This window comes from Pyxicephalus adspersus, chromosome 4 (assembly GCF_032062135.1).
Source record: "Pyxicephalus adspersus chromosome 4, UCB_Pads_2.0, whole genome shotgun sequence".
NCBI lineage: Eukaryota > Metazoa > Chordata > Amphibia > Anura > Pyxicephalidae > Pyxicephalus > Pyxicephalus adspersus.
Genome location: NC_092861.1, coordinates 147,342,335 through 147,369,896, shown reverse-complemented (window position 1 = coordinate 147,369,896; position 27,562 = coordinate 147,342,335). Strand labels below are relative to the sequence as shown.

Below are 27,562 nucleotides of genomic sequence, written 5' to 3'. Positions count from 1 at the left end.
TTGGCACATCAGCGATTTCCATAATCACATTTATTTGTTCTTTTCAGGTTTGAAAGCCCCGACTGTGTTCACTTTGGTCATCCTCCTCCTGACCGTTGTGGTCGCCATCTTGTATACTTGTTTTGGTTGCTTCAAGCATCTCAGCCCGCACAATTACAAGGTGAGGACATCTTGGGGTGTACTGCAGGAAATTCAGACACTTTGTGTAGGGTTAGATGGCAGCATTGTACATTAAGACTGTCCTAGGTAAAGTCCATTGTGCGTCGTCACCCTGGGACACAAAATGCATTACGGGCAGGATCACTAGGCTAAAAAAACACATCTATAGACCATTAAGCTGCATTATATGAAATGTTTGTCCTTTGATTTAGATCCACTGTAGCCCCCCCCCACAACCTACTATCTCTGGGACGTATTACCATGTGATCCTTTCTTTATTTTTGTATTTTATCATTTGTAGATCACAGAATCGCAGCAAGCTGGCACGGAAACTCCAATAGAAGAAGAGGAAGACGTTTCCCGGAGGTCCCCTGTGAGTCCCTAGCTAATTTAGTTTAGTTTTAGCTAAAGGTATAGCTTGATCAAAAACTAAAAATAAAGTTTTGAGACATATCTATTATATCTATATCCCCCCAATATTCTTCGTGGCTGGGGGGAAGGGCCAGCAAAGTGCTGTACATTGCTTCCTGCAAACTTGACAGCACCTTGCCTCATTGAACTTTTCAAGAGCCCTCAGCCCTGACCCTTGGGGTTGATATGCATTTATCATAATGCCTTTGTAGGTAGGTGTTCATAGACAGGCTTGCTTATTGGCCAAGGTAATGCCCACAGGTTATATTGAACCTCCATTAAAATGAAAGGGGCAACAATTGTTATCATTTTAATAAACACTGAACTGATCAAAACAACTCAATTGCAGGTAATATTTGGGCACATGTTGAAATTGTTTTGGGCAAGGCAGTTGGGTATTCAAATTAAAATAACCAATCCAATTGAGTTAAAACATTTCTATTACATGGTGACACTTTTTTGTGATTGAATTTCATTTCAGATGTACGTCCCCAGTGTATTACTTTCTGTCGATATGGATAAAGAGCCCAACCGAAACTACGGAACCATGGACGAGCCGACGGCACCGGTCACTACAGACGACCGCCAAGCGTTTTTTGAAGCTTAGTCCTGGCACAGTGTAATAATCATAACTTGCCACCAGAGGGAGACATTGTTCTCTAGATCCACCAGCAGGAAATCATGTTCAGAGATGGAGAAAGAATTCCTAGGATTTCGGATTTGCAGCTTTTCCAGGACCACTTAGGTCACACATGAGAAAAAAAACACAAACGTTTGAGGATCTGATTTTTGTTACATAAAAATATTTTGTGAAGGAGACTTTATGACAAATTAATTTTCATGAGAAGCAAGCAGTGTTTGCATTCGTCCATGCACAATTATTTTTTTGGGGGGGAATATTAGTTACTGGTAACAAAGGAAATTTTTTTTATTGTGTGACCGTCACCCGAAATGCCTTAAAAACTTAAATGTGCAGTTGGGATTTATTCCTTCCCGGGGGTCATACAGTTCTTTTGAAATGAACTCACTAAGGTCATTATTTTTTCACTGTGTAATAATTATACTAAGATATTTTATTATTATTATTAAAATGTTGGATATTTGTTCTTGGTTTCATTTATTTGCCAGCTATTGAAGGATCTATCTACATCTGTGCCGTGTGGCTCGGCACATTATGGGTGATGCATGCAAGACATGTTGGTGCAGTGCCATGCTATCAGAAATGCATCTTGCTGGGAATACTGGAGGGATATGCAGCTTCCAAAAGTGTAATTTGCAAATGTCAAGGTGCTGAACACTTGTGAAATAAATATCCTGCACCAAGTCTAGTAATAATAATGCAGCAACACTCTATTATTATTATTATTATTATTATTTACAAACAGGATTTATATAGTGCCAACATATTATGTTGCAGCGTTGTACTTTAAATAGGGGTTGCAAATGACAGACGAACACAAACCACTTTCTGTATTCATCTGTCTTCCACAGAAGGAGGAGAGGACCCTGCCCAGAAGAGCTTACAATCTAGAAGGTGGGGGAGTATCACACAATAAGGGGGGATATGAAGTGGTGGGATGTAGTGAGGGTTTTAGGAGACAGAAAAAGACGGGTAGGTGAGGTTGAAGCGTTGGGTTCTAAATGAGTAGAAAGTATGAGCAAGCCGAATAGGACGAGGAAGACTATTCCAGAGAGTTGGAGCAGCTCTAGAAAAGTCTTGGAGTCGTGCGTGTGACGAGGTTATGAGTGAGGAAGTCATTAGTAGGTCATTGGAGGAACGAAGAGAGCGGCTAGGGGGGGATTTTTCTATCAAGTCAGGATGGTAAGTGGGATAAGAGCTGTGAATTTATCACAAATAAAGTGGAATTAAACTTACAGTGCCCCTTCCTGCAGTGGCGGCAAAGTACCCTGGTTTTTTTTTGGGTAGGAGGTTATCGACCGTCTTGATTGGATGAGCTGCAAATGAAATGTTTCCATCATCTGCACACAGGAATTCTCTCGTTCAGCCACAAATGTATTCTGAGCTGCAACTGCAAAGAGGAATAAAAAAGGTTGCAAACAGGCAGTTAGTCTTGTTGATGCTATATAAATACTGTATAATAATAATACATGCAGTTTTGTATGCCCTTTTGTTGGACATCTTTTTCTAACTTATCTTCTTTTAAGCCCTGATTGGCTAATGTCCGTTGCACAAGTCATACAGTTGGGTCCCTGGTCTAGGAGATAATACTCTTTAATTTGGACCATAGTGAAAAGTCTGGAATCTATTGTTCTTCTTGCCTTGGGTGCTCATCATTGATGGACCTTCTCACTGACTAAATCCAGAGATGGAAATGAGGTATTGATGTTAATGAGATATTCTGTCTGACACATATCTTCTATACACTGCATGTATTTATCAGCCGGCCTAATAGAATCCTTTGCAATAGTTTTGGCATTAGCGATTCAAAAGAGATCCAAGCTTTCAGGATCTGTTAGATCATTTCTTTAGAATTGCATTGAGATCTAATGGGCCTCAAAAGCTTGCAGTGGGATGTATGGTCCGCTTATGATGTCCAGCAAAAATTGTTGGCTGATAATTTATCCAAAAAGTACCCATTAAAAAAAAACATGGAATTATATACTTTCCTTACCCATCTGTGGATGTGAGATGTTTCTGGAGAACGCTGGGACATCATGAAAAGACGTTCTAGTCTATTGTAGATGAATCTTTCCAGGATCCCCATGTGAATGTCATGTCAGGAGGTGCTGCATATATGGAAGACAGAAGGGGACGGTAAATATATCAACTATTTTCACTATGTGACTGTTTATGTGGCATAGATTGTAAGCTCCTCAGGACAGGGTCCTGTCCTCCTCTTGTGTCATTGTCTGTCATTTTCTACCTCTATTTAATGTACAGCGCTGCGTTTTATGTTGGTGCTATATAAATCCTGTTTATTATTATTATTATTAATATTAATAATAATAATAATAATAATAATAATAATATTCTTTTCTTTATTGGTACCTTTGAACCTTCTACCCGCCAGAAATTTACACCGAGGGAAGGGCCAGATATTATAAGCACAAGGTCCGCTTTAGGTTCGCCATTAAAGGTTATCAGTTCTGCTGACCACACGCTGAGAATTGAAACTGATAAAAAAATATTTTCTATGTTTTGATTGATTTTTCAATAGAATGCTGCAACGGGCAGGGCTTTTTCATTATTACATTGATTTTGTTTTTTCCAATGCAGATCAATTATTGAACAAGAAGGTAGAATACTTGTAGTCGATTACATCAGTTTATTTTTAGTCTAAAATACCATGGAGAGAAAATTGTATAATGTATGTCTAACATACAACCCTGAACGCTATATTGCTGAGCAGTCTAGTGGTATCCTGCCCTCCTTCTCTTTATTGGCCTATTACCTGTCCCCCCTCTCCTTATTGGCTTATTGCCTGCCCCCCCTCCCCCTATTGGCTCATCGCCTGCCCCTCCTTCTTTTTATTGGCTTATTGCCTGCCCTCCTTCTCTTTATTGGCCTATTACCTGTCCCCCCTCTCCTTATTGGCTTATTACCTGTCCCCCTCACCTTATTGGCTTATTGCCTGCCCCCCTTTCTTATTGGCTTATTGCCTGCCCCCCTTTCTTATTGGCTTATTGCCTGCCCCCCCTCATCCTGTAAGGATTGCTGCATATTTCAGGAATGTTTTCTGTGGGGCTCCCAATGACAGGGAAATTCCTTCTATTCTTTATGTTTCTATGTATATACCTTTGAGGAAGCTCACCAATCCACCATCAATCTTTATCCTGATGGTTATGTTTTGGTGTTTAGGTAGCGCTGGCACTCAGAAGACCAGAAGCCTTTAGTGCCCAGGAAGGTAGGATGCCATATGTTCAATTTTTTGGGGGTTTAGATATGCTTTGGGTCTGATTTATTGACATTCTTTAAGACTGGAGAATATAGACTATCATGGAAGAACCTAGGCGATCCAGCAAACCTGGTATAAAACATTTGCTAACTAATAGCAATTGATTTTATGAAATCCATTCCAGGTTTGCTGGATCACCAGGTTCTTCCATGAAAGTCTAACTGCTCCAGTCTTGTTGATGATTAATAAATTAAACCTTATACTCCATTCCCCTCTTTCTTTTGAGGTTCACTGGGGTAATTAACATGCAATAATGCAGATTGTGTTAAAGCAAAATGAATGTGCTGTGAACGTGCTGCACCCAACCCAAGTCAAACCTGCAGCTACTTTGCATTGGTCGTGTTCTGCAATGTGCATGCATGTTGAGCTACATCGCTCTATATTTTGGGATGCAGTTCAGAATAAAAGCAGCGCAATACACAAACACATGCAACATGAAGTGCAGGAATCTGGGTATTGCAATGCACATCAGTGGCAGATGTGAAAGGGCTCCCTTATTTTAACCCTTTCAGTTCTTGTAACTTTATACCCTGCATGGTCCAGAGCAATTTTAACATTTTTTACAAATACATTTTTGCTATGCAGCTGTTTATGTGGCATGAACTGTTTTTTTTAGATTGTAAGCTCTTCTGGTCAGGGTCCTCTCCTGTTGTGTCTCTGTCTGCATCTTTCTGTTATTTACAACCCCTATTTATTGTACAGCGCTGCGTAATATGTTGGCGCTATAAAAATTCTGTCTATTAATAATAATAATAATAATAATAATAATAATAATAATAATATTTCCTTTTTTCTTGTACCTGCAATAATTACAAAGTTTTGAATGAGCAATGCACATGGATGGGAGTGTACTGTCCTGTGTGCTTCTTCCTCATAGATTTCAATTGCAATTACATTGCAGAAGTCCAAACTAAAATCCAGCAGATGTAAAAACATTGCAGCTGATTTACTGAAACAATACAAGCTGCTCACATAGCAATGTGCAAGAGATATTTCACTTAGCTTAGTAAATGAGATGAAGCTCTGCTGACTTTAACCATCCAATCAGGTGCAAGGAAAAATCCTTTTTCTTAAATTTCCTGTGATTGGGTATTCTTTGCAAAGTGATTTAAGATGCACTTTTAGGGTTAAATTAAAAAGCCCCTGTGCATGTGAAACCCCAGGAAATGCATTTATTTGAAATGTTTACCTGTATTGTAATCATTGTCTATAAAATAATTTTATGGCTTTGCAACGTGTCTTTGAACATTCTAGATCAGTGTTTCTCTACCTTTTTAATATGCAGGAAACCTGGAAATATCTTTCAGATCTCAGGGAATCCCTTCTATACCACAGATCACAGTATATTAGTGTGGTGGTCAGTAGGAAGAATTCCTCTTGCATTACTGGCCATTGGGAAGAATGTCACCCTTACAGATAGCCATAAATATCATTGGGGTCACTTGACATATTACGCAGCGCTGTACAAAGTCCATAGTCATGTCACTAGCTGTCCCTCGAAGAAGCTCACAATCTAATGTCCCTAATTGTCTTATGTCATTAATACAGTCTAAGGTCAATTTTGGGGGGAAGCCAATTAACATAACTGCATGTTTTTGGAATGTGGGAGGAAACCCATGCAGACATGAGAACTGGCAAACTCCATGCAGATAGTGTCCTGGCCGATACTCCAACCTGGGACCTGGCGCTTCAAAGGCTGCAAAGAGTGCTAACCACTGAGCCACCGTGCTGCCCGTGGTCCCCCATTGTAATTAATTACTGCAATTGACACAAGGACCTAGAAGATTCCCATGAGGGAATGTTTGAGGGAATGTCAGAGTCCATATTGTGATGGGATGTTAGATGATCTGGTGACAGGTTCTCTTTAAGGGTTCATTTTACACAATTAGGATAACAGGAGTCTTTTCACTAGTTTTTATGGACAGATATCAGAAATCCCTGATTATGAAGAATTTTATCAGTGTTTGTTTTTTTCCTTTTCTAGGTTTCCTCTTTGTCTAGCTTGTAAATATTTTAGGAAACTGATTAGGAAAAAATGATCTCCCTGTGCACAGTATACAGAAATCCTAACAATGGACTTCTCCTGTCTGCTCCTTCATTTACTATATCCTGCCAGGAATACAATCAGCTGATAACTTCCTGTTCTCTCCTCCCGTTCCAGCTATCTGTGTGGACTACAGAACCCCCCCCCCTCCTTATTCTATATATATTTGTGTCTTCGTATTGTAAGGGACAACGCTGCTACTTCAGAGATAAATTATAGTGAGCAATGTCACCTACAGGAAATGTGTGATGGGCAGGATCACCAGGGGAAAATAAAGGAAAATGTCTCCTGCAGCCAGCACATCTAAGGGCAGGTAAGCAGCACAATCTGCGTTATATCTGCACTGATTGGATAGAAGTTTACCCATAATATTGCTAAATTTAATAGGGATTGTATTGAAATTGTATGCTAGATTGTAAGCTCTTCGGGGCAGGGTCCTCTCCTCCTCCTGTGTCACTGTCTGTATCTGTCATTTGCAACCCATATTTAATGTACAGCGCTGCGTAATATGTTGGCGCTATATTATGTTGGTCAACATATTACGCAGCGCTGTACAATAAATAGGGGTTGCAAATGACAGACAGATACAGACAGTGACACAGGAGGAGGAGGGGACCCTGCCCCGAGGAGCTTACAATCTAGGCGTTGGGGGAAGTATCACACAATAGGAGGGAGATATGTAGTGGTGGGAAGTAGTGATGGTTTCAAAAGACAGAAGAAAATGTGTAGGCCAGTTTGAAAAAATGGGTTTTGAGCGCTCTTTTAAATAATCAAATATAAATCTTGTATCCTAATAATATTATGCTAATAGAGAGAGGGGAACAGTAAAGTGCAGTCACCATGCAGCAGTAATAATGAGGAAGCAGAATCTGCAAATGTAATGAAATATTATGGCTGCCCCTCCCCTCTCTTTGCCTTCTTCCTTTGCACTTCAATCTTTACAAACTTTACATTGAAACAATGTTTCATTTTTTCTTTTTTCCTGATTCCAGTACAAATAATTCCAAGTGCGAATTCTTTGCGCCTTCCTTCCTGCAGAAAAAGTTAATGAATGCGGATTTAGGAGGAGAGACCACTGGGAGTAATCCCATCCCACCCCAGGGGCAATCTGTGGAAGGGACGTCACCCCTTCTTTTAAAATAATTCCCCTTTAAATAAATTGTCCACCCCTGGCGGTTGTTACCTTGAAGGTGTTATTCACCCTGCGAGGATTTTATGGGTATTTTTGGCACTTTGTGAATGTTTAGCAACACCAAGCAGCCAGCGCTGAGCTTTCCTTTTAGAAGGGGGGGAGGGAAGAGGAAGGGAAAGGAGGAGAGGAGGAGGATGTCTCACATTCCACCTCCTTCTACACGTGAGAAAACATGAGTGTCACCGAGAGACAGCCGAGACCGTGACACAGAAATGTCCAGAACTGGGACGGCACCGACTCCGGGACAACCTGGATCTGCAGCCACCACGCCGTAAGTACCCACATAGTGCACAGGACAGCATGCTGGGGGGTATAATGGGCGGGTGTGAAAATGTCATTTATTGCAGCTTACCAGTCCAGATGTGGTGGCGGCGGCATTAGTTTTCCTTCTCTAGATTTCTTTATTTCATCCAAGGTTTGCAAGCAACCTGCTTCCTGTCTTAGGGTGACAACGCTCACTTGGTGCACTGTATGGAGGAGCAGGGTTGTCACCCTATGTAGCGTGTTAAGGGTACAGAACTCCTTGCTTCTCTCCTCATATTTGAGATAAAAGTGCACAGAATTTGGTTTGCTGTACATACAATGCATGTGAATGCTGCGCTGCAATGTAAATCTGCCCTTGTGGTAGTAAATGGGGTAGAATACCAAGTCCCTGGCAGGGTGAGATATAGAACACACGACCCCTGCAATGGCTTTCCCCCAGCTTCCTCCACTGGGGACCTGTAGGAGAAAAAGAAACCAGGAACGGATTGATATCCAATTAGTCAGCGTTCTATAAATCCCCCGTCCGTGGCTGAAGATAGTTGCCCCAGGGCTGTTATGTAATCTGAGACTTCATAAGAGGATTAAATGCAGAAGTACAGCAAATGAATCACCTGGACGGGAGACAATTTACCTGCCGGTGGATTTGTATTTTTATCCATCCAGTTCTGAGAATTTACTGGTCAGGGACCTGATTTTCCTCAGCTGCAGGTCAGTAACACTTACAGGTCTTGTCCCTCTGCCAGCTTGTGAGTGGACAGTGAAAGGAGAAGTAGCAAAGTGATGAGCTTCTCTGTTGCTCCTCACTCATCTACTATCAGCATGCTCCTGCAGAACAATTGGCTCCCTGTGCTGCTTCTCATTCTCCTGGTCTGAGCTCAAGTGGTTGATGTCAGGTACATTTAGGCTCCTACATTACAATTTAGATTGCAGTTGTAATAATAGGCCTGATTTATTAAAGCTCTCCAAGGCTAGAAAAGATACACTTTCAATAATGAGGCTAAGTGATCCAGCAAACCTGGAAAGTATCTGGTCCAGGATCAAAAACATTTGCTAACAAATCCATTCCAGGTTTTCTGGATCACGCAGCTTCACTGATGAAACTCTATCCTCTCCAGCCTTGGATAGCTTTAATAAATCAGGCCCAATGAATACAGAGCTGCATTTTTTGTGCCTTTTGATATTTGCCGGGACAGTTGTAATGTGTTTAGCATTCCTGATCTCTATTTCCACAAACAGTAACCCTGCTTCATCTCTCATCTTACAGCATTTTAGTATTAGCTAAATGCACGGGTTTTGGTATTCAAGCAGGTGGTAGCAAAAAGGGGGAGCAGAAGAGAATGGAGGGTGATCAATTAGTCACTAATCTATGTACTAATTTGTGCTTTTTGGTGGCAAAAGAAAAATCTGCAAGAGTGCAGGTTGCTCGCTAAGAGGAGCGCACCCCACTGTAAACCCTAACAACTGGGTGGTTGGTTTACACTGTCTGTTGTTAAGGAAAACAGTGAGAAACACTTTTATTGGCTGATGGTTGTCAGGGACAGAGTTCTCTTTAACAACCACCAGCCAATAGAAGCTTTTCCTACTACATTGCATAGCAACAGGCAACCCTCCCTTAACAACCACCAGCCAATAGAATTGTTACCTGCTGTAATCCTTAACAACCAGGCAGTGTTTTTAGTAATAAACAGCAATGAGTACTTCAACTGGCCTGCAGCTGGCAGCGAGCGTTCCCTGATGACTTCAAAAATGAATGTTGGATGTGATTCCAAGAAAGAGAAATAGTAATTCCAAGTGATGAAATGGGACACGTTACATTTCGGCTTTATCAGCGGTTGCCGTGTTTTACTTTTTTTTCCACCCTTCCTTTCCATTTCCTTCCTTCTGTCATTGCGCTTCTGTGGTCAGCTGGACATTCCTGAGATTTCATTTTCAGCAGGCGCACCCATCGTTATTTGCTGCATGATATATCCCAATCAGGGTAAAGTGCATGAGAAAAATGCTTTTATTAGGAGCCAAGAAAGTTAATTATTATTATTAATATTATTAATAATAATAATAATAATAATAAATTGTATTTATATAGCGCCAACATATTGCGCAGCGCTGTACATTTATTAGGGTTTGCAAATGACAAACAAATACAGACAGTGACACAGGAGGAGGAGAGGACCCTGCCCCGAAGAGCTTACAATCTAAGATCCAGGCCATGCGTGTCAGCAAACAGTGCATGGAAACACATGGCAGCCATTACACAGCGCTGGTCACTCCAGAACCTGCCACCCACACAAGACATGCAGGCAACGTCATTCCAGCTCCAAAGAGGCATAAAATCACAAGAAATGCAATGACAGAAAGGGAAAAAATGACCAAGGTGTGGACTGTTTTCAGGATGATAAAACATCACAAAAGGGTAAACTATAGATAGAATTCCTGGTCCAATCAGACAGAAAACCACCCCCAAACTCTAAACTTTTTCAGCAAAAAAAAAAAAAAAAATCAGCTCTGTTTTCATGAATACATCATTGAAGAAGTTGAATTTTTTATTGTGGTTTCTCTGGTTCCTCTTTTCACTGCTTATCAATATTCTTATGAACATTTTGATTTATTTATTGATTTATTATTTTTCTTTGTATGATGATTTATTATTTTATTTGCCTTATTTTAGACTTGATCAATGGGTCTCTGTGCATCCAAAATTGAAATAAATACATTTCAATAAATAAAAAAGTCAGGACAAAATTGACAATCACGACAAATACAGAAGGTGAATCTGCCCATCAGAAATCTCACTTCTTGCAGCCATTGACATGAGTCCATTTTCTTATGACTCAGAAGTTGTACAACTTCCCATCCAGTCCATGGACTTCTTGTTGTGTAAGATTCCAAGAAAGAAACCACAAAGCTGACATTGACAAATTGCAAGACATTGCACCACTAGTCAAGCCAAGTAGATGAGGAAGATAGCACATCCTGGTATGACCATTTCCCAATACTTCCTGTGAGGGATTAGGTCTACATTTACTATATATTATATATAGGGGGTATATATTATACATAGGGAAGACCCAGGGATCATCTATGGCAAGTAGGTGAGGACCAGAAGCCAACTAGGAAGTAGATGAGATCCAGGAGTTGTCTATGACAAGTTGGTGAGGCCAACCAATACACCAGTAAATGAGAACCAACAATTATATATAGGAAGCCCAATTATCATATGAAGGTAGGAGAGGGCCTGGTGTCACCTGTGATAAGAACATGAGGACCATAGTTTATATATGACAAACACAAGAGTCCTAGGAGTTATCTATGAGAAGAAGGTAAGGTGCATAAGTCACCTGTGACAGGTAGGAAAGGCCCAGAAGTCAACTAAAATGGAAGTTTGTGGGATTCAGGGGTTGTCTATGACCAGTAGGTCCTCTGGGATAAGTAAATGAGGACCGACATATATGTAACAAGTAGAAGATTTGTATGGGTTATCTATGACAAGAAAGTGAAGCCCATAGGTCACCGGGCCATGAGGCCCGGAGTTCATCTGTGAAAAGATAAAGAGCCCAATGGAAAGCCCATAGGTAACCTGCAACAAATATGAGATACCCAGAGGTGATCTGGGAGATGTAAGTGAGGCTTAGGGATCATCTGTGACAACTAGGTAAGGTCCAGGGGTCATCTGTGACCAGTTGACGAAGCCTAGGGGTCATCTTTGACAAATAGGTGAGGTCCAATGGTCATCTGTGACCAGTTGATGAAGCCCAACGGTTATCTGTGACCAGTTGATGAAGCCCAGGGGGTCATCAATGACCAGCTAGTGAATCCCAGGGGTCATCTGTGACCAGTTGATGAAGCCCAGGGGTCATCTGTGACCAGTTGATAGTTGATAAGGCCCAGGGGTCATTTGTGACCAGTTGATGAAGCCCAGGGGTCATCTGTGACCAGTTGATGAAGCCCAAGGGTCATCTTTGACAAATAGGTGAGGCCCAATGGTCATCCGTGACCAGTTGATGAAGCCTAGGGGCCACCTGTGAGCAGTTGATGAGGCCCAGGGGTCATATTTGAATAGTTCATAAGTCACAGGGGTCATCTGTGACCAGTTGATGGGGACCAGCGGTCATATTTGAATAGTTGATAAGGCCCAGGGGGAATCTCTGACAAATAGATGAAGCTAATGGCCCTTCTAGAAGGATTTTGCAACATCTAACAGCATATTGCAGCACTTACTGTAACTTACTGTTATATATACAATATACTTGATTTTTTTGTGTTTCTAGCTGCGGCTGGTGACAGGTTCTCTTTAATGGCAATTCAGCTATACTTACCTGAACTTAGCACTCATCTACAATAATGATAAACACATACATGAGGATAAACAAATCTAACCCATGCAATCAGACCTCATGTGGACTGAAAATATAATTTGATGGTAGAATGAGTGAATGTGTTATTGTGAAGTGCTGACACCATGGTAATAATCAAATGTTTTCTGCGGACCGACTGTAACTATGGTGTTTTATTGCATCTCGATTCCAGGCTTTTCTGAATAATGAAGAGCACTTGTCATCACTCCTGATAAAGATGGGAATCAGGTAAGTGTCTGTTAGTAAGTGAAAATTACAAGAGTTCTGGGGGATCTTCATTTTATTTGTTTTTTATTTTTATTTTTATTTTTTACTCCTTATTTTTTATTGTACATGTACATGTTATATAAATACATTTACTATTATCACAAAACTTTTATTATACAAGTAAATGTGAAAAGGTGTGCTTGTTCCAAAATGAGAAAGATTGGAAAGATGTGGAATATGATTTTACAAATCTGTAAAATTAAGGAACAGGAAGGTGGCCATTCCTTGAAGGAGTTAAATATGGAAGACGTGTTACTGCAATGGTTGAAAGTGCTTGCAGGTACATTGGCCGCATGGGCTGTATAATGGGTCAGTGCAGTGGCAAGGAGTGCAGCATTGGTACATTGAAAATGTATGAAAGCAAGTTGGTAGAAGTGATGTGCTGTGATGGTTGGGGTACATGGACGTTGCAAAAATAGATTTGTTGTGGATAGGATGGAGGTCTTTGGGAGATGTAGTTCTGGGGACTGCTCACCCTGCAAAAACAAAAGATTTGTTGAAAAGCCTGGCTGATCATTTCATAGAGTTTGAGGGAGGTTTTGGGGTAAATCTGTGGATATGCACTTGTTATATAACTGTTACACTGTACAGAAAGTGATGATAATACATTGATAATAACAATTCATCTATAGGGGAAATCACATGGTAGCATAATGGTCACTCTCACTTGCAACTATTTATATCATCGGGTTATGTATTAACTCATCATTATGTTTAATAGCGTGTATTCATCCTGCGCAAGTGAGAAGGTCAGCAGGAAGCGTGGGAAGGGCTTTCACATGATGAATTGCATCAAATCCACCACTAAATACGTACAGTATGTACACACTCTGATTGACACATAGGGGCTGATTTATTATAGGAATGATTGCTGTTCACTTAGCAAAGGGAATGAGTTCCTTGCAATGAATATTTAGCTAGTTTAGTAAATAAAATGAAGTTCTATTGACTTCAGTAAAACTACTGATTTCCTTGCACGCGATTGGGTATTCCTTGCAAAGTGAACTATCTCAGCATTCATTGAGCTAAGTATTATCCCATGCAGAGTGTTCACCTTGGTTAGTGAACAGCCTATATCGCTTTAGTGAATCACCGCTATTTGTACAGGAACGAGAGCTATGTAAAGTATTATTTCACGCTCTCTGAATGTAATGAATGCAAAGAATGTCATTCAGCGCTCTTTAACTTCATTGCTACAGTTTGGTGTTGTGGCAACTTTTTCCATTTATATTACTTTATTCTTAAAAAGTAAATGTTAACCTTGTAGTGTTCCCCACCCCAATTAGATTGGGAATTCCTATTTTCCTTAGAAGATAATTAACTAGAAGTCGGACTTATCTTTTTCTCACTGCCTGACCCCCTGGAATGTGGACAGGCCCTGAGCGCCCCTCTATACAAAGCTGGGTTGATGGTCCTGTATTGTACAAGATGAAGTCAGAGCAAAGAACAAAAAGCAGCAAAGTGATTGGAAAGGCTGCAGGGGGCAGAGAGTGCAAGGAGGAAGTTGAGTTTATTCCTGATTTATCACCACTTAGACCAACCTCACGGACCACTAATTCATAATTTTAAATCCTGCGGACCATTAATATGAAGATAAATAAATCTTTTTATGCCTAACAAGGACTGTGGTGGCTTTGATTCATTGATCAGCTCAAGGTTAAGTGAAGAATTACTATTGTTACTATTATCATTATTTGTATTATCTTTGGTATTACTAAAGAATGCAAAATATTTATTTGCTTTTTCTCACTTATTATGGGTTTATTACATTCTAAGACCAAACAAGAAATGATATCAAAGTCAAACTATTTGATGCCATTAAATATAACAGTTAAAGAAAATACACAGTTAGGGTCATACTTACCTAAAAGAACATCTGAGAAATAAATAAATTAAATCGAACAATCGAATGAGAATTGGTATTGGCAGAGCGGGGTGACTGTAATGGTGGAAACAATACTGAAGTGTAGGTCTCAGCACTAGTTGCCTCATACAACTTAAAACTACACTGATGTCACGCTGCGCCTCCCTTGTTGTTCCGTCTCTAGTACAGTTTGTAAATTTAGTGCAATATAAAGGTGAAAATTGTCATTCAGAATATAGGAATGCATTAGAAAAATATGTTGGATTTTTTAATAATAAAACCTAAAAATTTAAACTAATATCCAATTTTTTCTGTGGATCACCAACATTTTCATGCCACTGGTTGGTGACTGCTGCCCCAGAGAAATTCAACTGCTGCCCCTTGCAGTGGGGAGGGAGCCTAAGGTTACCATTTTGTGATCTCCATCGTTCAGTATTTAGGCAAATATAAAGATGCAAATAAATGCAGCTCTGTAATAGGTCTTCATTAAATACATCAATTTCTAAATGCAAATAGTGAAAGTTCTTAAATAAAACTTCATCAGCCTCCTGCAGTTCATGTGCAGCAGAGCTTATATCATATATTATATCATATATTAGATCATCATTATACCTCTTCTCATTTCACTGTACAGACTGGGGGTGAATACATACATACATACAAATCTTGGGAATTGAGATGAATTATGTTGGCTGTCACTGAGACCAGAAGATTCGTTACAGTTCAGAGGAAAGTCTAGGTTTATACTTTTCTGCTGCAGTGCCTGGCATTTTATAAATGTCCCCAAAAGTGAACTCTTCTAATGGAAACACCTCCTTAAGGAACACCTGCGTGAAAAGAGAGTTTTTTGAAGAGGGACACTTGGAAGATATGAAAAGGGGCAGTTCCTCCAAATAAGGGACCACTGGCAGGTATGAAGAAGGACAGTCCCACTAAATTAGGAACAGTTGGAAGATATAAAGAGCGACAGTCCCTCTAAATCATAGACAGTGGAAAGTTATGAAGGGGGATCTCTAAATCATGGACACTTGGGAGGTATAAAGAGGGACAGTCCCTCCAAATCAGGGGCAGTTGGGGGGTATAAAGAGGGACAGTCCCTCTAAATCAGGGGCAGTTGGGGGGTATAAAGAGGGACAGTCCCTCCAAATTTGGGACAGCAGAGAGGTATGATTCTTTTTGACAAATTTTGTATGGGGCCATCCTATACCCTTTGCCAATGGAATGGCATCTTCACCATTGCACACCTTCTTAGGTCTAGCACTCATGAGCCAATCTTATTCCTGATCCAGTTTCCTATCCAATGAGACAAATGGATCTGAAATGAATTCGAAAGACAATAAGCTACCAACCAATTATGGTTCATGTTGGTAAATATTAAATAAAGGGACATAAGTCATGTCGTGCATATCAACGGATGATCAAATCGTAATTCTGAACACTTTCTATCATACAAATATGATTGGCATGGCAGATTATTGCACATGTGCGTGCTTGGTTTAAGGGTTCCCTAGTGAATAATGCAAATATTGGCAGCAGGTTTGCCCATGTGTAGACCTTGTACTGCAACTTCTGTCAATGTTTACAAGTTAAGGCTCTGACACTGACTCGGTGCTGCTTAGGAATGTCTGTTCACCGTTGTTATTGTAAGACAAGAACATTGGAAAGGGCAGCGAGTTGTCATCAGGTGGGTTTCATAGTCGCTCACTTTCTGGAACAATGCCCTGATTGTGTGTGAGCTCCGGGTGCATTGCCTAACGCACACAGGAACAATTGCACAATCCTAATTCACACACTTTGTAATAAGAATAGAATGCCACTGTACAATCACGTTTCTTAAGTAATATTCAGATCTCAAGGTTGGCACAGTTTACAGCTCTGCAAGATAACAATGTTTTCCCAATGAGTGACTAACAGGGCAATAAAGTGTACAGCTTGCTACGGCTGCCAGATGCTAAAATTTATTCCCAGGGTTCAACATTGAGAATAGATCTGTGTGCAGTATTTTGATGTGCTGAATGCATTCTGTACAATTATGATTTTTTTCCAAAAATTTATACCATATTTGTTTTCATGGAAAATGAATGCAACTTATTAAATCAACTCCTTTATTTTAGGGAGTCCTTATCTCTAGATGAATATTTTAACAGCATTAAATTCAAGCTCCTGTGCTTTTCCTTCAAATCCCTCCATAGTTGTCCCTCTTACCTTTCTGATCTGAAAAATCCCCCCCTAGCCGCTCTCTTCGCTCCTCCAATGCCCTACTAATGACTTCCTCACTCATAACCTCCTCACACGCACGGCTCCAAGACTTTTCTAGGGCTGCCCCGACTCTTTGGAATGGTCTTCCTCATCCTATTCTTCTGTCTCTGAAAACCCTCACTACTTACCACCACTACATATCTCCCATCCTATTGTGTGATACCTCCCCCACCTCCTAGATTGTAAGCTCTTCAGGTCAGTGTCCTCTCCTCCTCCTATTGTGTGATACCTCCCCCACCTCCTAGATTGTAAGCTCTTCAGGGCAGAGTCCTCTTCTTGTGTCACTGTCTGTATCTGACTGTCATTTGCAACCTCCATTTAATGTACAACGCTGCATAGCATGCTGGCATTATATAAATCCTGTTTATTGTTAATATTAATAATAATACTATTAATAATAACAGCAATCTTCCCATGAGATGATATGTGCATTTATCATATTTTTTACATGTTATTTACGTGTAAAAGTCTTGTGTAGACATCCAAAAAGCCCCGAGACCCCTATTGAGTGCGGTTGCCTTGGAGGTGATGTCCTCAGCCTCAACTGACTCACATTTGTCACTTAAATGACACTCTATAGCAGTGCTTCTCAATCAGGGTTCCTCCATAAGTTGCTGGGGGTTCCTTGAGCGATGAGCAGTTTGCACCTCTCATGTCAGTTTAAGTGACCCCAATGATCTTTTTGGCTATCTGTAAGGTGACATTCTTCCCAATGACCAGCAATGTAAGCGGAATTCTTCCCACTGACCACCACACTAATATACTGTGATCTGTGGATATATTATTTATAAAAGGGGTTCCCTGAAGACCTAAAAGTTATTTCAAGGGTTCCCGTTGTCGAGAAACACTGCACTTTAGTATTCATATTTGATTCATATACTTCCCCAGAAGCCACATAAAAGGTTATGTTGATGGGGGAAGATAGGGGTGGTGGCTCTTGTGGCATGAGAGCAGTCTCTATCAGTCTCTTGTGACATGAACAGTCTATAACAGTCTCTTGTGACATGATATCAGTCTCTAACCATCTCTTGTGACATGGGAGCAATCACCAACAGTCTCTTGTGACATGAGATCAGTCTTTAACTGTCTCTTGTGACATGGGAGCAGTCTCCAACAGTCTCTTGTGACATGAGAACAGTCTCTTGTGACATGGGAGCAGTCTCCAACAGTCTCTTGTGACATGAGATAAGTCTCTTTTGACATGTGTATGCTCATTGCAGACGGTAAGTATATTTTATTGCAAAAGGGATAAGCCTGGCTGCTCCTAGCGTTTCCTTGCACAACTAAAGTTCTGCTTAATGGAGTGGGGATTCAGTTTTCTAGGACACCCAATAAAATGTCCCTCCCACTGGCTTTCCACATCTAACGTGTAAGTGTATCCAAAGGTGGATAATAGTCTGTAACCTGAATGCATTCTAACACTCTTTTGTAATATAGTCTTAAATTGTTTTGCATGGGGTCTCATAATATGGGAAACACTTTCTTCCAGGGGTGGACATAGGGAGACATACAGCTGTAAGGGATCCCCATGGAGGTCCCAAGTCATTTCTGCAGGGCAGGGGGCCCCAAGTCGGTTCTGAATGGGGTCCCACTGCTGGCTTTCTTCTTCCATAAAAAGCTCTTTCTACCATAACGCACTTTGATGCAGTCTTTAACTATCTCTTGCAACCTGAAGGCATTTTACTCATCTAGTTTAATACAGGAGCCGTATGTTAACATTTCCTGTAACATGCCAAATCTCTGAAAGTCCTTTGTCATGGGAACAGCTGCTATTATTACATTTTTTCCCATATGCAGCTCTTTTTATTCTAACAATGTAATATTAATAATTAACTGGAATGTGGTCAGCCAATCCACTTGAGCAAGGACTGAGCTTATCATAGGAAAGCAAAGAATGGTAACAATGCACTGATATCTGCAGCTGTATTGTGCTGAGCGGATATTAAACCAATAACTGGATGGATGAAGGAGGAATAGTGACAAGGCATTGCCAACAACAGGTTTTATTTCTGCTTTCTTGTTATACATCTGCCAGCACACAGCTCACAATGGGCACAGTGATACTCTCTTGCTCTGGATGTTTGACAAAGTGAATTGGCAGGAAGTTTAAGTAACCACTAAAAGAGACAAGAAGCCACAAAACAGAAAGCTCTTCAGAAAGCTGGTGGTGAGGCAATACAGAATCACGATGAAAGAGAGACAACATTACGCCACATACAACGCCAGCAGATCCAGAGGAAGCGCAATGCCAGCTCATCTGCAAACATGTTCAAGAGGGCAAATAAAAGATTTTTTGTACTTTGATATAAAAAAAAACATAGGACTATACAAACTAAATTCATATTCAAGGCATAACCGATGATTAGGCTAAGCCAAGTGCAGCAGTTTTGATGCAAAGGCCACTATAGCACTATAAATTGCCTTAAAGCAGAAAAATAATTCTTCAATTGAACAATGCAATCATGCAGGCTTTTTATTGCAGAGGTGATGTCTCTTTCACAATAAACATGCTTACCTGCCTGTTGGAAAATGCTTTTCGTAAAGAACATGCATTGATCATGTGCCTATCAGTGTAGGATGCCAGGATATGCTGGGTATCTTAGCATTCCCTAGGGCCAGGACTGAATGAATTGTGCATGCACAGGCGTCACATCATTCTGGCCTGGCCTATCAAGATGGGCAAAGATATGACATCTGGAAGAAGACTTGGTGAAGATTATGGCACCCACAATAGAGCGAGGACAGAAGAGCGTAATAAAAAAAATTGCAGTATCTGTCCCTTCTGTGCCCGGTCACATTTTTTAATTTTTTAATTTTAGATTTGCTTTAAGGTGAATGACAGTCAATATTTATATATATTTTAGGCAATAAGCTTATTACATAGTATTTGCCCTCCAGGATTCATAAAGATAACATGCTCCTTAAGCCCTGATTCATTAAGTAGCAAGGGCACTTAAAGGGAACCTGTAGCTGCTAGCACTGTGGAGAAATTCATCCTCAAAGTTTACAGGAGAATCACTGTCATGCAAGTTAAGGGGAGAACATGAAACAAATAATCCATGGCAATTGCTTATGGTGCATGATGAATTTAGATTGGCTTTAATGATTATTGGTGAAGCTAATACATTTAATTGTGAAATATCAGGAATATTCTGCACATTTTTAAAGTAAAGGACAGACAAAACTTTTTTTAAAAAACAATTTGGATAGACTAGACAAAGTCATGATCTCATATCATTTATTTTTATGGCTTTCTGTGTCCATATTGGGCAAACATTTAACACATTAATAAAAATAAAATAAAGCCTTTCTAAAATATGTTTTCATATCAACGTCAAAGTTATTATTTATTATATCTATTGTCAGTATTACGTGTTCTAACCAGCTTTTTTCTTTTTTTTAGGTATGTCATGTTCTACAATATAGCACTTCTCTTTGGTGCACCTCTTGTCTTCAGCTACCAGGAACGATGCAAGACTGTGGGAAATAAAGTTAAACTTGGTTTCTGTAATTTAACTCATGTTCCCTATTTGGCAAGTTACACACAGTATGCTGATTTAAGTTACAATTACATCCAAGAACTAAATTCTACATCATTCCCACTTCTAGAGGAAATGTTGGTCCTGTATCTTAATGGCCAAGAAACTAAAAAGCTTACAATACAGAAAAACAGCTTCAGAAATCTACCAAATCTCTTTTATTTAGATTTATCCTACAATACCATGCTGGTATTGGATCAAGATGCTTTTGCTGGCTTGACTAAGCTTACATCACTTCTGTTAAACCACAACAAGTTAAACAGTTCCATACTGGAAAATGACTATTTGAAGGATCTGTTTAATTTGGATCTTTTGCAGCTGTCCTTCAATCAGATAACATATCTGAAACCCAACCCCTTGTTTTATCGTTTGCACAACTTTAAAGTGCTAAGTTTAAGAAACAATGATATATCCAGCATTTGTGAGGGAGATCTTCACAGTTTTCAGCTGAAGCATTTTAACCTCCTTGATCTTTCATATAATAAATTGGGTTGGCAAGATATCAGTACCTGGGGAAAGTGTGGAAATCCTTTCCGAAACATTAATTTGGATATATTGGCCATTTCTGCAAATGCATTAAATGAACAAACAGTGAAAACAATAGGCAATGTTATAAATGGAACCAAAATTCAACAGTTACAACTTAGTCATCACTTAATGGGTCCTGGGTTTGGCTTCCAAAACTTCAAGGATCCGGATAATTTAACTTTCGCAGGTTTGGCCAACAGTGACCTTCTGGTTCTGAACATATCAAAAGGATTGATTTTCATTCTGGAGCCTTTTTTGTTTGCAAATCTTTCCACCTTGCTAATTCTTGATCTCTCAACAAATAAAATAAATCGCATTGAAACAAATGTCTTTCAAGGATTGAACCAACTTGTTATCCTCCATCTTTCCAATAATTTATTGGGAGAATTATACAACAATGCATTTGATGGTCTCACAAGCGTAGCGCAAATTTACTTGAATGACAATCATATCGGGCCAATCCAACAAAACGCTTTTAAAAATCTTCCAAATTTAAACCTTGTAGACTTGAGCGGCAATGCCATTCTCTCCGTTGTGTTTAGTGAAAGTATAAAGTTTCTATTTTTTATAAATCTAAAGGAGAACAAGCTAAAAAAAATTGACAGTGATGAATTAAAATCTCAAATACTCCACTTGTCTGAAAATCAGTTGGAAGATCTTGGAATATTGCACAAGCTTTTACAGAACACGGAGCTGACTGCCATCTCTTTGAATCAAAATCGATTGTCTGTCTGTTATCCTTACCATACAATTCCACTAAATAATTCCCTTTTCCACCTGGATTTGGCAAACAATATGATACAATTAATTTGGGGGGATGCCCGATGCCTTAATGTGTTTCATAACCTTTTGGTTCTTCAGAATTTGTATCTCTCCAACAACCATCTCCAGTTCCTTCCAGATGGTATTTTTAAGGGACTAAACTCTCTGGAAAACCTCAACTTGTCCTCAAACTTTCTAAGAATTCTAAGCCCTGGCGTTTTCCCGAAAAGTCTGCTAACTTTAGATATTTCAAAGAATCAGCTGCTCTCACCAAACCCGGAGGTTTTCTTTACATTGACGAACCTTACCATTGGATTTAATCAGTTTGTTTGTGACTGTACCCTTGTAAATTTTTTAATATGGTTAAACCAAACTAACACTACTGTGGAAGATTCTCCTTATATTTTCTGTGCTTACCCTGAACCTTTTATGTACCAATCTCTATATAGCCTGGAATATGAAGACTGCGATGATGAATTATTGTTAAGGCATATTAGGTTTTCTTTATTTGTTTTTACCTCGGTTGCCATTGCAACTTTTTTGATCTCTGTATTTACGTATAAATACTTTCGGGGGCTTTTCTTTGGTCTTTATAAGAAGATGGTCTTCTCCATGCTTGAAGAAAAAACCCAAGAGGAAAAAGCACACAAATACGATGCTTATATGTGTTACACGCAAAAGGATTTCCAATGGGTGGAAAATGTCTTTCTCAAAAACCTGGATTCTGAATATTGTGAAAAGAACCGGTTCAATCTGTGTTTTGAGGAAAGGAACTTTATACCTGGGGAAGATCATATTGTAAATATTCGGGATGCCATTTGGAACAGCAAGAAGACTGTTTGTATTGTGACCAAGCAATTCTTGAGGGATGGGTGGTGCGTGGAAGCGTTGAATTATGCTCAGAGCCGCTATTTCACCGACCTGAAGGACGTACTTATCATGGTGGTGGTTGGCTCACTCTCAGACTACCAATTAAGAAAATACAAACCGATACGGACTTACATTCAAAGGTGTGAGTATTTGAAATGGCCAGAGGACTACCAGGACGTAGATTGGTTTCTAAGCAGACTTTCCTACAAAATGTTAAGGGAGGAAAAGCTGGACAACAAAGAGGTCAAAGTTCCATCAGTGACATCTACCATAGAACTACAGCAAATAGTTCCAGTATCCTGAGCTGCTCCATTACCCAAATTATTGACTGGCTCAGGAAAATGTAGCATAATCAAAGATGGACCTAAAAGCCTACAGGTCCCCAACATGTTCACTGAACCCAATCTTCAGCTTGTGCAACTTTTGCAGCTAGGCATTGTTTTTCAGCAAAGCAGCCCGAATGCCTAATTTTCTGGCCTAGCTCAGCATTCTAGTGTTTTAGTTCACACAAGGATGAACCACTGCAAAGTGTACTATAGAGCATCAAGTTATGTCTATGAAAATCTAGTTGATCCATGGACTTAACTCTAATACTTATCATGTGCATAGACAATCTGACGCAGAATTTGAAAGGTTATGGATCAGCTGGGCAATAATATGATTCTATTGAGCAAAAACAACTACGTTCTCCAAGAGCTCAAGACAAGAGCTTTACCCCTAAAGCCTGTGTTAGACTTCAAACCTGTTGCTGATGAGCAGAGACGGTTTTAGCTAAAATGGGTCCCTAAGTATATATAAAGTGGGGGTCCCAAATGCACAGCATTCTAGTTTCCTGCCCCCTGCCATTTTATTAGTTGGGGTCTTGCAGAGGCTGGGTCCCAGTTTGCTCTACCCCAAGAACTTGCCCTGGCCAGGATCAGCAAAGGTATATTAAGAACATTCACCTGCGTGTATGTATCACAGCCATGCTACCAGTGAGCCAGCAATGATTAGCTTATCCAGCCAGTGAGGAAGTGATACATGCAAGCTGGTGAGAGTTGTATCTCCCAGCTGACTCAAATCTTGCAGTATAAAAATAATCTGTTACAATAATACAATGATTTAGATTCAGGGAATTATTGGAAGGGAATATTCTTAAGCTAAAGGGGAAGTCATGTCTTTTTACATAACTGATTTACAGTTAGAATTGCTACTGAAGGACACGGCAGACAACCCCTGTTCAGCCTAAAATGACTCTTACCTGGAAGTATTGATTGTATACAATTATGTTTAAATGTGACTGTGTCTCCAGATCTGTCTCTGGTTTGTACGTGTTACAGAAACATTTGTGAATATTACTAGTAGTTTTTAGATATTTTAAAATGTGTGTTTAAGCTTTTCCTATCTATTAGAAGACACTGGTGGTCTCCTGTCGGTATTCTGACCAAATGGTCACTGTTAAGCTTTGAATAGATGTCAAATTGATGTCAATCTTTTTCTATGTACACAAGAACTAATGAGCTCTGTACACACAGCCATGTTCTATGTAAAAGGGAGGAAATTACAGCAGTTTAACCAGTAAGTAGTTTAGTGATCCACCATGGTGGAGCATTGGGGGGACCATTCATAAGATGATCGTTTATCTTGGATCACGTTTGGTCATGTTTGTAGCTTTACCTCCATCCCCATCATGATACACCTTTAGTTTAAAAGCTAACCATTCATCTTTTTAAAGAATACATGTACTTCCATAATTTAATGATATACAATTTACTTTTTATTTATCCAATGTGGTTTAACCATGCACAGCAGTTTGCAGTCCTGCAATTTTTTCTGTTTTATACAGCTTGTTAAATTGTATCCAAACACACAATGATTATATCACAGTTTCACATTCCATAGATATCATAACTGATTTAGTTTTCCTTTTTTATTTTTACCTGGTGATCTTGCTGATAACACATTTTCTGTCCCAGAGAGGATTATGCTGATTTCTCCAGTGTATGGTTGTCATTGGGCTGCTAACTCATCCTGCTTTCTTCATCTTTAATATAGGGGGGTGAGTAGGTTACAAATACTAGATAGAAAAGGACATTGATTGAGATTTTAATTCAATACAAAAAGTTCTGCTACTATAAGATACAGATATGAGGGACATGTTAACACCTTATGGCAGACTTACCTGCCAAAGAGCCCCCTCCACCTCTGCAACAGCCCTAATGCTTTTTATTCGCTTTATCACTATCTCTTCATTGGCTGAATATTAATAATGCACTGTACCTCCTGTGCATGCAAATAGAAGGTACTTAGTTTGTACACTGGACTGTACATGGATTTTTGGCAAGAGCAAAAATTTCTCTTAGACTGAAAAATGAAAATCAATGCAGCTACCACATCTGGTTAGGACTGTTAGTTAATATATATATATAAAATATTTTTTAACTGTAATTGTATGTGTCTTTTAAGCATCTAACTACCAAATTATACAATATATATATATATATATATATATATATATTGTTTAATTTGGGAGTTAGATGCTTATACGAAACATAATAATATGCACATTATATATATATATATATATATGATCCATAATATGACTTTAGCATCTCTTTATACAAAAGGGTTTCTTTGCTATCTTTGCAGATAAATTTAAAGCTGCTAGACTTTCATGGAAAGGTCCCTGAGTAGTGTTGAGCGAACCCGAACTGTAAAGTTCGGGTCCGTACCGAACTTTACGATTTTGGGTACCCGAACCCGAACATTGCAGGAAAAGTTTGAGTTCGGTGTTCGGGCACTAAAAGTGATGAATGGAGACTTGTCCCCATTCATCACTCTTTGTGCCCTGTATTCTTAGATAGAGAAACTCTATCCAAGAATACATGGTAGAAGCACAGCACGGCAACAGCGATCGCTGTTGCAGCGCTGTACTATGTATTCTTAGATAGAGTTTTTCTATCTAAGAATACAGGGCACTAAGAGTGATAAATGGGGACAAGTCCCTATTCATCACCTGTAGTGCCTGGACATTTTACAGGCATTTTAGTGCCCCAAAGTTCAGGTCCCTATAGACTTCAATGGGGTTCGGGTCCCGAACCCAAACTTTGAGACGAAGTTCCGCCAAACCCGGAAGCATTGATATACAGTGAGATAAATGTCCTGCTTTCTGTATATTGCATGCAGTCCTTCATTCCTAATTCACATTGTCTTCAATAGTATTTTTTCAAGGAGAGTAGTATATTATAAGAATAAATTATAATATGATAAGGATAGAAAATGATTCAACAAAATGTGAATTGGTAGAGTGCAATTTAGAATTTTACAATTGGGGAATGGACATCTAGCATAACGCTGTAAATACTTCTAGTGTACTTATAAATTTGTAATTATTATTAAACCGGATTTAAATAGCGTCAACATACTATGCAGTGCTGTACATTAAACAGTGGTTGCAAATGGCAGACAGTGACACAGGAGGAGGAGAGGACCCTGCCCTGAAGAGCTTACAATCTAGGATCTACTATTATCTATATAGTACTTATATACTATGATTTGCTGTGTCTATTCTCTAACAAGGACTTACAGACAGTGTTAGAAAACAGAAAACAGCAGGGGCAGGAAAAAACAAATTCACATAGGCAAACTTGCTTGATTTTCCTGGATATAGTAAAGGCGCTAGATTTGTGGAAGTACATATATTCTTTAAAATAATGAAATATTAAATGTAATATTAATTGTGCCTGGATATCAAGAGAAGATATATTTTGCTTACTGTGAATCTATGTGAATATGAATAGTGTATCACTAAGCTCAAGTTTCCAGATGCACATTTTATTTTCTTCTGCTTTTTCTTCAGTTAGGTTATGTTTAACTTTTATGTTTTATCAATTCAACAATAATGTATTTTTTTATCATATGTCCAGTTTCATTATATAAAACCTGCAAATAAATAGGTATATCTCCTGTGATTATTATCTGGTCTACTTGGTGCCACCATAGTCCCCAATCTCTATTGCTTACTGTATTATTCTATATGTGATGTCCTGCCATAGAGAATAATGGCCAGTTTGTCTCCAAAGCAAAGACAGTTCTGTATGGTCAGACGCCGGCTCCAGACCAATGCATGCACAGGACGGTACAGACAAATCAAAGTGTTATAGTAGCCCCACATGGAATCCTTGGTTTTCAATGGCGGTTGCTACTTAGGTTTACTTTTCAGCTGCAGAGTTTGGAAAATGCATTTGTTTTATTTAAAAGTGCAAGGATAGGCAACATTAGAAATGACGTATATATTGCAAGCTGACACTTCCTAGGAGTTTTTGCTTTTCTGAGACCCCTTCCCCGACATTTACTTATAATATGGTTTCACAACCTGTTGATCCTGCCAGTAGATCCATTTATTTCCATTTTCTGCAGCAAGGTGACAACCCTGTTTATTCTGCAGTGAAATTGCTCAGCAAGGTTGTCACCCTGTGGACTGGGTAATCTTGGATGGGCATGTAATGGTTTAAAAGATGAGCACCTAATGGTTTCTACTAACTTCTCCAACTACCATTTTGATGGGCAGCTTGCTCTGTTAAGGGGAGGAATAAAATCTTTGGATTTATTTGTAGATTTAGAAGATAATACAACTTATAGAGAGTTCAGAATACCATTCAGAATAATGAGCTTAAAAAACCCATTAAATGTTTAGAAGTGTCTGGTATTGTGGTGCTGAGATTTTCAACCTCAGCCATCAAGCACCTTCTTGAACCCAAGTGAATCTGGTAGAAAGCAAATTAAATCAGGAACTCCACTAAAGAAATCCTGCAGAGGGCGCCAGCGGCTGTACGTGGGAACAGGGGGTTTCTGACATATCAGAGTCCAACCAAAACACAGCTGCTTACAGATTTTATTTTGTATAAAGAAAAGAATGAGAAAATTCATAGTAATCATGCTTTATCCATCTTTTATATTTATGTATTCTTGTGTATGATACAGACGTGTATTTGTGTAGCATTTTTTGAGGAACGTCACTCTTGTTTAGAGTTTTATGCACATGAAAATTTGAAATATTCAGTATTTATTAAGAAAAGCTGACTTTATTTCTGAATAAAAAACATTTTTAGAAGCGTGTTTGATTTTTTTACATCTGTATTTTATAGAAAAAAAA

General features: G+C 39.3%; 2 protein-coding genes across 7 annotated transcripts in view; both read left to right on the top strand.

Annotated features, from left to right (window-relative positions):
* Nucleotides 1-1,673, top strand: part of TMEM63A (transmembrane protein 63A) — a 30,313-nt gene extending 28,640 nt beyond the window's left edge. For all 3 annotated transcript variants that reach the window (XM_072409932.1, XM_072409933.1, XM_072409934.1), the window contains exons 21-23: nucleotides 48-160; nucleotides 461-532; nucleotides 1,052-1,673. In XM_072409932.1, coding sequence (XP_072266033.1) covers nucleotides 48-160; nucleotides 461-532; nucleotides 1,052-1,177 — 311 coding nt within the window. In that variant the 3' untranslated portion in view covers nucleotides 1,178-1,673. The remainder of the gene's footprint in view (nucleotides 1-47; nucleotides 161-460; nucleotides 533-1,051) is intronic.
* Nucleotides 1,674-7,861: 6,188 nt separating this feature from the next.
* Nucleotides 7,862-27,562, top strand: part of LOC140329571 (toll-like receptor 5) — a 37,478-nt gene continuing 17,777 nt past the window's right edge. For 3 of the 4 annotated variants that reach the window (XM_072409931.1, XM_072409930.1, XM_072409927.1), the window contains exons 1-2: nucleotides 7,862-7,994; nucleotides 12,512-12,567. Coding sequence is in view for 1 of the 4 variants with exons in the window: in XM_072409926.1 (XP_072266027.1) it covers nucleotides 12,557-12,567; nucleotides 20,133-22,731 (2,610 nt within the window). In the remaining 3 variants the exon portion in view is untranslated. Of the gene's footprint in view, nucleotides 7,995-12,511; nucleotides 12,568-20,132; nucleotides 27,521-27,562 lie in introns of those variants that run through there. The other variant, XM_072409926.1, reaches the window with a different exon arrangement.